The sequence below is a fragment of the Brachyhypopomus gauderio genome, chromosome 12, assembly GCF_052324685.1.
Source record: "Brachyhypopomus gauderio isolate BG-103 chromosome 12, BGAUD_0.2, whole genome shotgun sequence".
NCBI classification, from domain to species: Eukaryota; Metazoa; Chordata; class Actinopteri; order Gymnotiformes; family Hypopomidae; genus Brachyhypopomus; species Brachyhypopomus gauderio.
Window position 1 is genome coordinate 12,051,091 of NC_135222.1, and position 15,121 is coordinate 12,066,211.

The following is a 15,121-nucleotide window of genomic DNA, read 5'->3' on the forward strand; positions in this document are numbered from 1 at the left end:
TTTTGTGTTTACGGTTTCCCTCAGCGCATTCACTCTGACCAGGGAGCAAACTTTGAGAGCGAGCTAATCGCGGAGCTCCTTAATTTGTGTGGTGTTCAGAAATCTCACACGACTCCTTACCACCCTATGGGCAATGGACAAACGGAGAGGTTTAACCGTTCTCTCGGTAACATGTTGCGGTCTTTACCTCCAGGATCTAAACAGAAATGGCCGCAGATGATTCAGTCGATGACGTTTGCATACAACTGCACTGCCCATGAGACCACCGGATTTGCACCATTCTATTTAATGTTCGGTAGGGTTCCCAGGTTACCGGTTGACCTCCTGTTTAAAAATGTCCTTCATGATAGCGACGTCTGTGATTATAACGCCTATGTTACATCTCTGGTGGATAATTTGCGTTCTGCCATGCTTTTAGCGCAGCGTAACAGCATGAAAGAACAGAAACAGCAGTCTGACCAGTATAACAAAAAGACCAAGGGTCTTCCTCTCTCTCTTGGGGATCAAGTACTGGTAGCTAACAAAGGGGTTAAGGGGAAACGGAAGCTTTCTGATAAGTGGGAGCCAGTTCTTTACACGGTGGTAGCCTCAAAGCCTAATCTGCACGTTTACAAGATCAGGGACCGAGAGGGAAATGAACGTGTGGTGCACCGCAACCTACTTCTTGATGTGAGCTTCTTGCCTGTCACTACAGACACAGACGGTTGTGACTTTCACCCTGCTGGTGATTTTGCTAGTGATGTAACTGGCTCTGATGCACGTGAGACTGAAGTGACTGTTGTGGACACTGGAGCAGCCACTGCTGCATCTTCTCTAGCCGCTTCTCCCTCTTGGTGCAGTAATGATGACCGCACAGCATCATGGGTTCAACAGCAACCTTCTGCTGTGTCGAGCTATACTGTGGAATCAGATTCCTGTCCTGAGTCCTGGTCCTCTGTCCCTGAAGGGCCAGTTGATTCAGATGCTACTGTAGATCACCTGCCTGTTCTCCACTTCATTCGTCCTTCTGACGAGCACAGCACCGACTTGAGTAGTAGGTTCACCTCACGTTTTGGTAGGGTGCTCAGACCTGTTTGCCGTTTGATAGAGTCTATGACTCAAAGAGAGTCGCTATTTGACACTGAGAATGTTCGCTCACCTTTAATGAATGTGTGAATTTTTATTTATATATATATTATTATTATTATTATTATTATATATACTCTTTTCTCCACCTGCTGTTTGATGGATAGTTGTTTGCTTGTTTTTTTTTCTCATGTGTTTTTATTTCCACTTTATTGGAGGACAGCTCCTCCTAGGATTTCCCAGTAATTGTATGTGACATGCATTTTGAGGTGTAAATGGCACCTCTTTGTGTCTATGGGGTATCTGGGGCCTTGCCGGGCGCCAGGCGGTCCTCAGGTCTCCTAGCCCTTCATTTGGGTAGCGTTTTGCTGACATATGTCACCGTTTTCTTACTGGTTCATGTAATATTGCTGAGTGTTTTTGTGCGTCTTGTGATTTTGTGTAATTCTGGGGGGTGAATGTAACCAGGTTGATCTGTCACTTGTATAATTACACAAAATGTACTGTATTTGTTTATCTGTTTATCTAGTTGTGAATATGTGGGATCCAGACTCCTCCCCTTTCTGTTTTCTTCTTTTGTGGTGTTTCCCCCCAAGTATAAATAGCGACCACCCATCTTAACTCCCCCCTTTTCATTTTAATATCGTGGGAGAGGTATGTCACTATTTGTTATCCACCCATTTTATTTCAGTTATGGTGGTGATGGGGAAATGTTTTACAAATCTGTTATTTGTGCTTCACTCACTTTTCTTCTATTATGTTTTTAGAGTGCTGGAGTGAGTTTGTCAGCATTGTTCAATGCACTTGTTGTGTATTAACAGGTATGTGCAGCAAGGCATGCGCGTTGCGCGCGCGGCCCCCTTTTCATTTTAATATCGTGGGAGAGAGTGCTGGAGTGAGTTTGTCAGCATTGTTCAATGCACTTGTTGTGTATTAACAGGAGTGGCTGATCGAATAAAAAGAAGATCGCCTACAAAGATTGCATGTGGCGGATAATTTTTACACAACGCAGAAACACACCGGTCACACACATATACATTTAAAGTGGAGCATTTTGACTGACATGGGTCTGTCGAGTCTGGTAAAAAACCTAAGGGTTGTGTATTGAAACCCAGTTCTTGTTCAGAACTGGCTCCAAAATACCAAGAACCAAGGTATCCATAAAAAAAAATCCCCTTATTGGTTCCTACCAACACATTAATAGAGTGCAGTGATTTGTGCAAAAAACATCAGTAAGAAGTCGGTTATCAGCCAGGACCGGTGCTTCATGTAATACATCACGTAGATTTGTTGTGATACGTGTCTCTATAACATTAGCTGAGAACAGACTGCTGGAAACGCTCAAAAGTTTGGCTTCACTTTATGAGAAAAAACGAGAATGCAAACCACAATGTGTGTGAAAAGTTGATTTGTTGTAAAGGAGGTTATACATCTAATATGGCAAAACATCTTATGAATCAGCATAATAATGAGCTTCAGCAGTGTATCAACCAACAGTGGTCTCCTAGCCAAAATGCTACTTTTGCCAGCTCTACAGACTGCGCTAGCACCTTGCTATATAAAATATGAAATACAAGCAACGTCTGATACCCTTTTCTCGTTAACAATGACCGGAAAACTAACCAGAGAAAAAAATTGAGGAATGTCAGGGCGGTGATGGTATGTTGTTAAAGGGCAAAAGCCTTTCTCAGTTGTCGAGGCACAATCGTTTAGGTTGGCAGATAAGAAAATATCAGTCTATTAGTTTTCTCGTACAGTATTACTAAGCTAATCTACAGAGTTGATGTTTTTTTCCAGAGATGATGATGATAATAATAATAATAAAATATTATAATATATTCATTATAACTAAATATTTGACAACTATCTTCCACCATTTTTGAATCAATAAGAACCACAATCAAGCAGAATCGAAATCAAAATTGACCATTTTAAATTACCCCAAATTACAGTTTTAAATGACCCCAAATACTGAAGTTTGTTGAGAGATCATGAGCATCATCTTCAATTGAACAAACTCACTTTTCTATCCTATACAGATGTTGACTGATGCGTTCAGAAAAAACCACATCTCTGTTTGTGATGGTGGGTTCCATGGAAGGTCCTGAACACTGGACAGGAAAAAATCATAAATTTATTATATTTTTAAATTGATAATTAAGTCAAAATCTCTTTATTGATCTAATAAGATTCAGTCAAGGAAACAAAAAACACAATTTATGACACTTACTGTTACAAACTCGCCTACATACTCAAAGGCGCAATGTGCTATACAGCCATACTGGATGGTGTAGCCAACAAATCCCAGGAATTTCCCCATCCGACTATGCAGCATCTCAGCAGTAAGGAGAAATTCTGTAGAAGAAGTCAGAGCTATCACATATGGCTATTTAACTACACCACCACAGTTGCTCATTAACTACAACAATTTCATTTCTTTTGCGCTTTCTGTTCTGTTCAATTGCTGTTAGAAAATTTTTTGATTTTGTCCGTAAAGAATAAAGCTTTGCTGTATCAGCAACTTGAAATACTTAGAGAATCACTGTGTTTGGGTATTTTTAGACTACAACATAACAGGTATTATATGACAACAGGTCATATAAAAGGTAAACTTAATATATTCTCTCTAGCCATACATTTTTGTGAAGGACCTCTACACCAGAGGTACTCAACTGGCGGATCCGGACCCGAACGCAGTCCTGTCCGGACCCAATCTCATTCCTGATTAACTGGATACGGATAAAAAAAAAAAAAACACCGGAGCATTTATTTCAGGGCTATTGAAAAAACACTCCATCACGAGTGTTACGTTCGACACCCCCCCCCCCCCCCCCCCCCCCCCCCCCCCCAACAACTTACCCCCAACTGCATGACGTTCATATGTTAAAACCAGACTCGGTGTGAAAGCCTTAAAATAAAAATCTCTATTGTGAGGATCATGTCAGAAATAAATCCTCTCTTTCTGCAGTATCTGGTTATATTCCAACTTGGCAGTAAAATGGACGTTTACAACAGTTGTTGATCAGACACTGACTCAGGCTCAGTTTATCAGATATTAAATAATTTAAACTTAAATAATTGTAGGCCTACTGAAATCCATGATTTACGTTTCTCTAATTTTGCAGTATTTATATAAACAGGTGTACAGCTTATTTTTATTTTAAAGGAGACATTTTGTATACAATAGTTCCAGGTTTCTACATTGAATTTCTTCATTGAGCAAAAAAAAAAAACAAAACTTTTGTTGTAAGGGTCAGTGTATCTTTCAATAATATATGTAACAAACTGTGATACCGCGGTATTTTCTGAGACGGTTATCATACCGTGAAAATCTCATACCGTTGCAACCCTACTACACATACATGCAGAGAAGTAGTCTGATGATCGTGTTGAGGACAAATACATTATCAGCTGTTCATGCAAGAAGGCTGTAGCTATAAAGAATGGTCAAAGCAATTCAGAATCTGCTGTACAGCACTTTGGTCCGCTGCGGTTTTAAATGTGCTTTATAAATAAATTGAATTGAATTGAGAAACAGCATGGTGACTGTACAAAGCAAACGTTAGCATGAAAGGTACACACAATCCCAGCCCTTTCAGAAATACCAGTTGGACACTTTTTTTTTAGCTCCAAAACAGAGGACATGTCTGGGGAAAAGAGGATGTATGGTCACCCTAACTACATCCTCATAGGACAAGTTTTCAGTCACATTGAATATCAGTGCTGAGATTAGTGATTGAGTGTCCTGAACAGCTTTCCAATCAGCAGTACCTGGATCTTTGCTTCACAAAACTGTTATGCGTTCATAAATACACGAACACAAATACAACAAAGTGCTCCCATCTCGACAGACAGAGACAGAGACACACACAAAAAAATGTGACGAGCTGCATACTAACAAGCTCAAGTCAATGTACATTTAATTAGCTAGGTACTCACAAGATAGAACGTGATAATAGCTGATAGTATGTTTGCATACACCTCAGAAAGTAGATGTAGTTGCAACCCTGGCCTGAGGTGAAAGTGTCGTGGTGGTGTACAAACTTTCTCACGTTCAAATCACATTTCGTACATCTGACCGTTTGCGTGAAACATAGCGTACGCAATGTTTTTGTGCGTACGCACCATTCGTACATGAGGCCCCAGGTCTTGTGACCAGAGAGTTGTGGGTTTGATTCCCATTACTGAGGTGCCCTTGAGCAAGGCACCTAACCCCAACTGCTCCCCGGGCTAGGGCTAGGGCTGCCCACCGCTCTGGGCACGTGTGCACCACAACCCCTTAGTAATCACTAGTGTGTGCGAGTCTTCTAACTGCACAGATGGGTAAAAAGCGAACAAATTTTGATTGCGGTGAAAAAATAATCACAATTGACAAATATGGCACATTTACAAAAGTGAATTTTTCCTTTGGTATTGCTTTAAGAATTTTGTAATCCTAACATTAAAAATCATCTTAACATTCTTTCAACTGATCTGTGATGAATCTATTCTACTAGTCAAAAATGCTATTGTAATGATGTGAGGCGAATATAAGATGCCGTGGTGAGAGCAGGCTATACTGTGTCTTAACTGTATTATAAACACAGTGGTTTAACATACAGATACACACTCACACTGCGGGACAAAGTCAAAACAACAACTGAAAGACGTGGACTAGCGTAAACAAGACACATATGCAACACAATGTTAAAACAACAAGCGACAAGTGATACGAATAACAAAGGAACACACACAAAGATGAATGGAAACACAGACAAAGATGGATGGAAACACACACAACAACACACCCAAAGGGCAGTGTCAAGGGCTGTACCATGACAGTTATAGGCCTATGTGAGACTACTGCTGCCACTTGTATGCCTGTGTCTGGAAAAAGAATCATGAATTTATTTGAGAGGTCTGATCTCTTTAGGAGTGCCTGCATGGGAAATGTGATAATAATAGCTGTTGTACTTTTAAAGCAGTATGGATGAAATAGTAAACACAGGGTTCATACACTTTTTTGACAACTAATTTCCATGACTTTTCCATGACTTTCAGACAAATTTCAATGACTGTACATTCTCTAAACATATGTGTAGACACAAAAAATAAGAAAAAATCCAGGCTAAAATTCCACAGTATATAATCAATTAATGAAAAGACACATGGTTTAATTGAAAAAATAAACATTTACCGTATTTTCAATATCAACATAAGCCGCATCTAAGTTTTTTTTTATGGAAAATGTTGTAGCTATAAGCCTTATCCGGGCTAAAAGCCGGTGAGTTCCCTTTTACCGACGGGTCTGGTTAACGACGGCCGGAGTTACGACCGACTTTTCTTAATTTCGCGCGGTGCGTGGAGGTGCAGTGGCAGCTCTGTGGAGTGTTGTGGAGTGTAGTGGAGTGTTGTGTTGTGTAGTGTTGTGTACGATAAGCTGAAGTAGCGCAGCCTCCACCGCAGCCCATCTCGGCAACGCGGTCGCTCTTTCTCACGCTGTACGCACGAGAACATTGTTAGTTTTTTTCTATTCTGTGTTTACGATCAAGGCGTGTCTAAATCTAGGTTCGCGCTTAACGACGAAAACTGCTTTGCGTCAGACTTTTCAGTCTCTAACCCCAACGTTAACCAGTTGGTTAACCACACAGTGCACATTTTGCATGCCCCGTGTCCTTGTCTTTCTCAAGCCATAGCTTGTATTTGTCCAACTGAAGCAGCCATAGTTGAATCGGCATTTACCAGCATTACGCTGATTTACACGTCATCAAAGTACAATCTACAGCTCCGCTTGGAGTCCAACGCTAACGCAGCGAACTAACCTGTGAAGTTACGTTAGTGGTCCGCACAAAGAAAAAACATGGCTATATTATATATGTTTATTTTTTCTTCCGGTTATCGGAACGACATATATTTATTGTGTCAAGCAAATTTCCATGACTTTTCCAAAACATTTGAGTATTTTTAGTTTTTCCAAAACTTATCCAGGCCTGGAAATTGCTATTTTCAAATTCCATAACTTTTCCAGGTTTTTCATGACCGTACGAACCCTGTAAACACATTGCAAGCTACTAGGAAGAAATGACTATTGAAATGACAAACTCATTGGTATTGAATCCCCATTTGTATACACCTAAATGCCAGTTACCATGCGGGTAGAACAGGATGCGAGATGTACTATGCTGAGGATAGAGTAGGATTTGGGGTGTACCAGACATTAGGCAGGAGGAGAAATGTACTATACTGTGGTATAATAGGAGGTGAAGGTTATGATGGGCAATTAGCACGGGAGTCAGAAATATACAGCGAATTCAGTCCAAAAAGATTCATCACTGGCTTTTCTCTACTGTATTTTGAAATTAGAGAAAATGAGGCACACATGTTTCAGGGCTTTTTTGGGAGGTTTAAATTGGAACCAAGCAGCATTAAATAAGATAACACTCTTGAGAATGTTTCAGGGCTTTTTTGGGAGGTTTAAATTGGAACCAAGCAGCATTAAATAAGATAACACTCTTGAGAGCATTTAAGCCTTGATTTTGGTGGCAGAATGCAACTCATGGTGGTCATCCATGGCTTTGTTGTAATAACCTTAACCTACTTGGCCACCTAAATGTGGAAAACGTGCTGGACACGACAATGTCGGTGCTGGAGGCCACGGAGAATGGTGTTTGTATTGTGATTTCAGTTTTACTACTAGGCTCGTAAAAGATGTAATATGAACGTAATATGAACGCATCTATTGTAAACGCAGGAATTTAGAGCTGTGTTTGTAGTTAATGTCACCACCACAGTCACTACTGTACAATAGCTAGCTCTTAGCCTTGCTAGTTGCTAGTTAGCTGTAGCCATAAACAAAGCATGAGCAGCGATGACGTGCTACACATTTTGTGCAGTTACGCTATATTGTTGTTGCTTTCACGGGAAAGCTTGGGTTTAATATTTGTTATTTTTTACGTTCGAGATTCCCCTTCCACTGACGAGGCGAGCGGAGTTGGTGGAAAATGTTTCCTTCAACTGGGCTTTCCTCGGGGTGCTTGGTGAACTTGTGAACACCATGCGAGACAGACGCCAGTAAAAGCACACAAAATGTTGCTTGTAGTACTATAAATATTTATTTCATATAAAGCTATACGTTATTTTTAGGTAATTTGCTTTTTGCACTTTTTTTTAACTATAACTATATTATTTACATATGTTGTACTTTAAATATCTATATTTCATACAGGGTTCCCACACCTCGGTTAACATCAAATTCAAGGACCTTTCAATGACTTTCCAGGACCAACTTCCTCAAATTCAAGGACTGCACCTGGCACCATTTACCTACTGTTACCCCTGAATATGTTGTCAAAAAACAATGTTAATTCAATGCAAATTCAAAAGACCGAATGCCATTTCAAGCCATGCATCCTGAAATGTTCTGTGCATGACGTTAAGCCCTAATTAAACGAAAACTTAATTCACACACAACATGTCTGGCAATTTAGCAGTGTACCTGTGAGAAGGTGACATTCACGTAAAGCAGCTACACATACGTTAACTACATACAGGAAACACTAGCTTTCGGTGCTGAACAAACAAACAAATTTCTCTACAGGAGAATGACCAAACTTTTGCAAAGTAAGTCGGCATAGGCCCTGTAGAATCAATATCATTTTAAATGAACTTGTGCTGGCACGTTGACAGTAGACAAATAATAATAATACACATATGCATATACACATACAGTACATACATAAAACAGAGGAGCAAAGCCATATAATGAGATTAGATTAGAGAAATCTGGTGTGAGATGATTCTTGCATTTTCCAAGTTTTTTAATCTACTTAATGATTCTTAATTAATTCAATCATAAAGAGAAAAGAAGGCTTTTAACCACTCCACTTACTGTAGTGAATGTGGTATTTTGCTAAAAGTACAACTACATTTATGGCATCAGAGAAATCCAAACTTAAAATGTAAAATCCGAAGTAAAATGGTATCAATGAATCCACATCAAGATTAAATCTTCTTTCAAGAAACATGGCTACAGGATATATCTTATTTATTATTTTGAAATGAGTCCCTTTTACTTTAGAAGATATGGGCCATTTGACAAGCCATTGTGGTTTTATAATTTGTATTAGTATGTTTCTTTAAAGAATCTCATTCATTCAACTCTGAATATAAAATGACATTTTTGATTAATTGAATTAATGCTAAAGGAATCACTTTGCAGACTTTCTTAAAATCTTTATAATAACTATCATATCAGATCATATTTTTCAACAAAGGATGAGAAATTTTAAACATTATGACAATCTTTTTCATAGCAATCTTTTGTAAGTATTGACTTCCTACCAACTTTGCCCTATTATTCCTTGACTGCGGTCTTCATCCATATGAAATTTCAAACCCCCCAAAATATTCAAGGACCTTCAAGGACGGCTGTCTTTTATGCCTGTTTTTAAAAACTTTCCAGGGCCTTGAACTTCTTTTTTCAGATTCACAAACTTTCAAGGATTTCAAGGACCCGTGGGAACCCTGTTCATAATAAAGTTTGATTTCATTTGATTGTATGACTGATGCTTTTTATGCAGGGTGTGTTCAGCCTGTTTGAGTAATACCAAATTATTATCAATAATTAGAGCAACCACATACAATAATGAAGATAAAGATAAATAAGATACAATAATGGTATATGTTAAGGGGCATCGACCGGTGTTGTGGTCACATACAAATGATGTCACGACACTACAACCCGCGCGCCAACAGCGACTCCACCCACATTGTGGTGGTCCACCATTGTAATGGAAACACAACGCGACCGTACCGTTCCGTTGCGAATCGATCCGTATCGAACCGTACCGCGCCAAGCAGGCCCTAGTGGAAATGCGCCATAACTTTCCTCCTGGCCAATGTACCTATATTCTTAACCCCTGATCATAGTAACACACATAACGGAATTAAAACAATCTGTTCAGGAAACCCATGACATGTTTTTGACTGTGTGAAAATTACAGGGGACAACCAGATACAGACAAAGCAGCCAAATGGCGGCTTTTTTTTTTTTTTTTCTATTTAGGGCAAATGGCCAGGCCAATATGTAACTGAACTATTGTGCGAATTATTTCAGCCAATGAATACCATTCTATAAAGATCTGAATAAAGTGTAGCACTGCACCATGAGTTGCAACAAGCAATAGCTTAAATAACAGAAATGTTTGGGGACTATTTTATACACTGATTCATGCGATTCAAGTATGTGTGCATGGCATGAACATAGATTGCTACTTCAGTGATGTCTGGCATTTCAGACCTAGTAAGAAAGAAAATAAATCAGCAGAACAATTTTCTTCATGCAAGACCCTGTGCTCAAAAACCTGGCCTCAAATAATTCGAGTACATCATATGCAAATCTTGGAAACTGAAGAATGAAGGAAAAAACTGAGCTGAAAAAACTCAGTATTCTGTTTGCAAGTGATTTGACAATTTTTACATATTGTGCTAAGTATTGTAGACTTTTTAAAGCTGTATTTGTAATATTTAAGCTCTTTTTCATGTATAAATATTGTTCATAACCAGTAGTTCTTCAGGTCCTTGTTTGTGCTTTTTGGGTATACCACCAACATCGCCAAACGTGCCTAATTTATTTAGTGCACGTTCCATATAGTCACCGGTGTAGGAGCTACTACATAAAGCAGGTTAGTAATTATGAGGGGATGGCGGTAACCATTTCGTATACTCCAAAGCTATAAATACAATATATGCATATCTACTTTGTTTTAAAGCTAGACTTATTTATCGACGATAGTTAAATGTCTAGTTATTTGAAGAACAATTCCTTAACTAGCAAGCAGTCTAACCAAAATGTTATATCTGAGTTTTTATTAGTGGAGAACTGTCTAGCAAAGGTACAGAAAAGGGACAGTTCTGAATACTTATTATGTGCTAATAAAACTCTAGAAAATAATTTATTCAACGACAAACTCACCTTAGTGTTGTTAATTAGCTAGCTAGCTGTTACATTTTATATACTTCACCTTTGAACTCTTGTAGTAGCGCAGTCGTCATGCAGCACGTGACAGTTCAAGCGGAGAGAGCAGCTTCGTTTCTGATGGAGGAGTGTACGCGGCGTCATCTTCATTTCTGATTGGAGGAGCGTACGCGGCGTCATCTTCATTTCTGATTGGAGGAGTGTACGCGGCGTCATCTATTTTCTTCCGTCTGTAAGAAAAATATGGCGGCCCACACGAGAAGCATGGGAAATCTGTCAAATTTATCAAGCAATACCACCATCAGCTTTCAGAAAAAAACACGCAGCAAACTAGTCTCTATTCCTGGAACAAGACCGTCTGTTCAAAATGGGCAGCTTATCGTTTCAACTGGCGTGGCATCACTCGACTATGTGATAGGTTAGTTACAGTATTGTAATTTCACACGTTACTCGCAGTTACTCGATTGGCAATAACAAACAACAGCTAGCTGGTTGGTGAACTGCTGTAAAACGTTTTCAGGTTTTTGGGGCTTGTTATAAAGAAATATTCATTCCCTTGCCTCGTGCAACCTCTGATTATAAACCTAATGTTGCAGTGTTCAGAATGTCTGAATTCCTTATTAACCATAATGCTAAAGATGTCTGGCTAATCTAGTTATAACCACTACAACGTTAAAACAAGTATGTTAATGTTTTCTAACGAGTTAGACTAAATGACAAACGATGTGTATTGACACAAAAGCTTTGAAAGTAAATAGGCTTTTGCTGATACAGGCATAGCCTCGGCCTACTTGGTAAACTGAGTAGTGAACTAAAAGTAGCTTGCGGATCATTTTTGTTTATTCCGTCGGGTATCTGGTACTGTATGCACACCTTAAACCGTGTATTTGTAGTGTTCAGAGTTTTACACTGCGGTCGCGCCGTCTGCACTTAGCAAAAGCTCGGTCGCGCTATCTACAATGAAATTCATGCGGTATTACGGTAGCGCGTTTGTGAAACGAATTGATTCAAGTTCTGAATTGGTTTAACCTTTGGTGACTATGAATAGCTTACACATGGACCAAACCAAACATTAATGTAACATACTGCAATTGAGATTAATGTTATTTGTCTTTAGTCTATTAGTAACTGATTGCAATGCATCAAATGTAAGGAAATTATACTAAAGAAATAAAAAAGAGTATTATATAAATATTTATAAAACATATTAAGAGGGACATTACTGTTATTTCCTTTAAAGATATTAAAAACTGGTCCTGTCATAGGCAGATCAAAAATAAAAAATTTTCATGACATAGTTACTAATTGCTTTTCTTTCCTACCAAGGCGGAGGCCTTGCAGTCGGAACCCTCTTGCTTATAGGTAAGTTCATTCATCTTAGAGTGAAGTTTTGAAGTGCAGTATCTGGGCCCTACTCATACTGCAGATAAAGAATAACATCTCAGTAAATCACACAAATGTATTCTCAAACTTGCTGTGTCACACTGAAGAAATTAGTACTAGCATAGTGTACATTTTTGTGTATCACAAAAGTGAGCACAAACCTCACATTTATGCAGATGTTTTCCTGGGACCACACTGACAAAATGAAACTTTGACACAATGAAATGTAGTCTGTATGCAGCTTGTATAACTGTAAATGTATTCTTCCCTCAAAATAACAAGGGGTACTCACTTTTGTGATACACTGTAGCTTCATTAAAATTTAAGCACCGACAATGCCCATTTAACATTTTTCATGGACTGGTTTCTGTGGTTTCTAATTAAAATATTTTCTACATTTTTTGTGTGTATGCAGTTAATAGAGCTGCACTGTTCCCTCTCTGCCTCTGTGTTACTCAGGTTGCACAAAACATCAGCAGAGATAGCCTCATTATAGTTCCTTTGCAAGCAGCACCATGTGGGTTTATGTAATGTTTGTGTAATTGGAAAACAGAACAGAAGACATTTTTGGCAAGAACCAAATACAGTATTCCAAGAAAAGAACCTCATACCAACTGTGAAACATGGAGGTGGAAGTATCATGGTTTGGGGATTTTTAGATCTAAAATCTAAATCTTTATGTGTGTGCAAACACGGGGAGTATAAAGACGCTACACATGATATTCAGGAGTTACAGTGATTATAACTTAGTTCATTGAGTACTCTAGTTTTGTCTTAACTACATATTTAGACATAATACTGCTGTAATACTGTGAAGTCATGTGGTCAGAGGTGAACTTCAGTATAGCCAGTGTGTATTTTATTTAAAATAATTAACACCCTTCAGCCATTGTAAAGTCTAGCTCTTTTTAATGCACAGAAAGGTAAATCGATATCACAGGTCAACAGCATTTTTGGGGCCAAAGATATTTCAACGAATTTAGGGTAACTTTGGGGTGCTGATTCTGAATATGTCATCAGTTTTGCCAGATTGGCTCAAGTTTTTGAGATTTTTCGTGAAATGTGTAAAAAAAAAAAGACATTATTTGCTACACACGCATTAACTTTATTTTATTTGATTTTATTTAAAATAGGCCAAATACACTTTTTTTATGAAGTCTGTTATGTTTCTTCTATGTTTTTGCAGTGTATATTCACCACAAATGTAACAGAATGTGTCTGGATCGTTAAGACAACTTCTTCTTGATGAGTTCATGCTTTTCACTGGAAAACAGACAACAACATAAAGTTAGTGCAAAAATCAAGCTATGAACAAACTTTTAGAACACTAATTAACAAAAAACTATATTGAGAACTGCTCAGTTCAAGTACTAATCCCAAGAAATTAATGAGATGATGCGTCGCATTTACCAACAAGTGCTATAAATAAGATACCAAAAATCTCAAAAACTTGAGCCAATCTGGCAAAACTGATAGCATATTCAGAATCAGCACCCCAAAAATACCCCAAATTCATTAAAATATTTTGGACACCAGTAAAAAATTTTTTTACTGTTGACCTGTGTAATATAATCTGTAGCATCTTTATTCGCAGATAAACGAGGGGAGTCTGATTCTGCCAGGGAGTCGGAACTCGCCACAACACCGGCTGAAAGCCAAATCTGTCGCACGTGAAATGCTACAGGCACCGTTCATAAACTGATCAGTTCAGTGAAATGTATTCAGTTCAGTAGATATATGCAGCTTTTGCATTTTCCATAAAAAAAAACAAAACTTGGTAGATGCAGCTTATATTGACATGCTCTCTATAGTTGAGAAAATATGGTAAATATAAGGACATAACCAGACTAAACCACACGTAGGCACACCCAAAAGTGAGAGATCCAGGGTCGTACCGTGGCATAAACAAAAACAAGATTGATATGTGAACATCTCTTAATAAAGAGTTGAATATTTAATAAGGTCTCCTAATTTTTTCATATAACTATACATAGGCTTTCACATAAGTCTGAGTAATTGCTATAACACTAGTTTCAAAGCAGACTACCAGTCCCCTCCCCCCAAACTACCCCCCCCCCCCCACTCCATTGTGGAATTGTTGAATTTTTAGCAAATTTATGCAGGCATGATTGCATACCCAGACAAATCTCTGTACCATCCACACTTGTGTCTAGCCTCCAACAACCCCACATTACAACTACATTAAAATTTTTAAGGTGTGCACATTGAGGTGAGCGTATGTGTGGTATAGAGATTAGTTAAATAATTGGTTGTTGTTCGCAGAGGAAGATCACAGTGACAGCTACTCCCACATGCTACTCCGCTACTTCCTGGCTGAAGGGGTAGTATGTGGGCATGAGCTCTTCCTGGCATCTGCCCGAGATCACCCTGACAACATCATGCAGGTACTATCTTTCTGTATTTTTATACAACACCTATTTTCATTGCACATCTCTGTCTATTGTGGCTCCATTTAGGCATATACAGCTCTGGAAAAAATTGAGACCACTGCAAAATTATGAATTTCTCTGATTTTACTCTTTATCTGTTAATCTTGAGATACAATGCTAGGACACATGATCAGTGATGTTACCTGAGGTCGTTAGGTGTTTCAGGTCTTTCGAGCATCAGACCCAGCCGAAGTTGATCAGGCCTCAGCTTGTGCCCTAGCAACGCTTAGCCACGGATCTGCCCTCTAAAGCCACAGCCACCTAGAGG

At 38.7% G+C, this 15,121-nt stretch overlaps 2 protein-coding genes across 6 annotated transcripts in view; one reads left to right on the forward strand and one right to left on the reverse strand.

Moving 5' to 3' along the window:
* Positions 1-11,190, reverse strand: part of immp1l (inner mitochondrial membrane peptidase subunit 1) — a 70,041-nt gene extending 58,851 nt beyond the window's left edge. For 2 of the 4 annotated variants that reach the window (XM_077023160.1, XM_077023162.1), the window contains exons 1-3: positions 11,067-11,189; positions 3,296-3,420; positions 3,088-3,176 (exon numbers count right to left, since the gene is read on the reverse strand). In XM_077023160.1, the coding sequence (XP_076879275.1) occupies positions 3,088-3,176; positions 3,296-3,420; positions 11,067-11,097 (245 nt within the window). In that variant the 5' untranslated portion in view covers positions 11,098-11,189. Of the gene's footprint in view, positions 1-3,087; positions 3,177-3,295; positions 3,421-11,017 lie in introns of all 4 variants that reach the window. The other 2 variants (XM_077023163.1, XM_077023161.1) reach the window with 2 other exon arrangements.
* Positions 11,153-15,121, forward strand: part of elp4 (elongator acetyltransferase complex subunit 4) — a 42,245-nt gene continuing 38,276 nt past the window's right edge. The window contains exons 1-3 of one of the 2 annotated variants that reach the window (XM_077023159.1): positions 11,153-11,438; positions 12,347-12,382; positions 14,687-14,808. In XM_077023159.1, coding sequence (XP_076879274.1) covers positions 11,264-11,438; positions 12,347-12,382; positions 14,687-14,808 — 333 coding nt within the window. In that variant the 5' untranslated portion in view covers positions 11,153-11,263. The remainder of the gene's footprint in view (positions 11,439-12,346; positions 12,383-14,686; positions 14,809-15,121) is intronic. The other variant, XM_077023158.1, reaches the window with a different exon arrangement.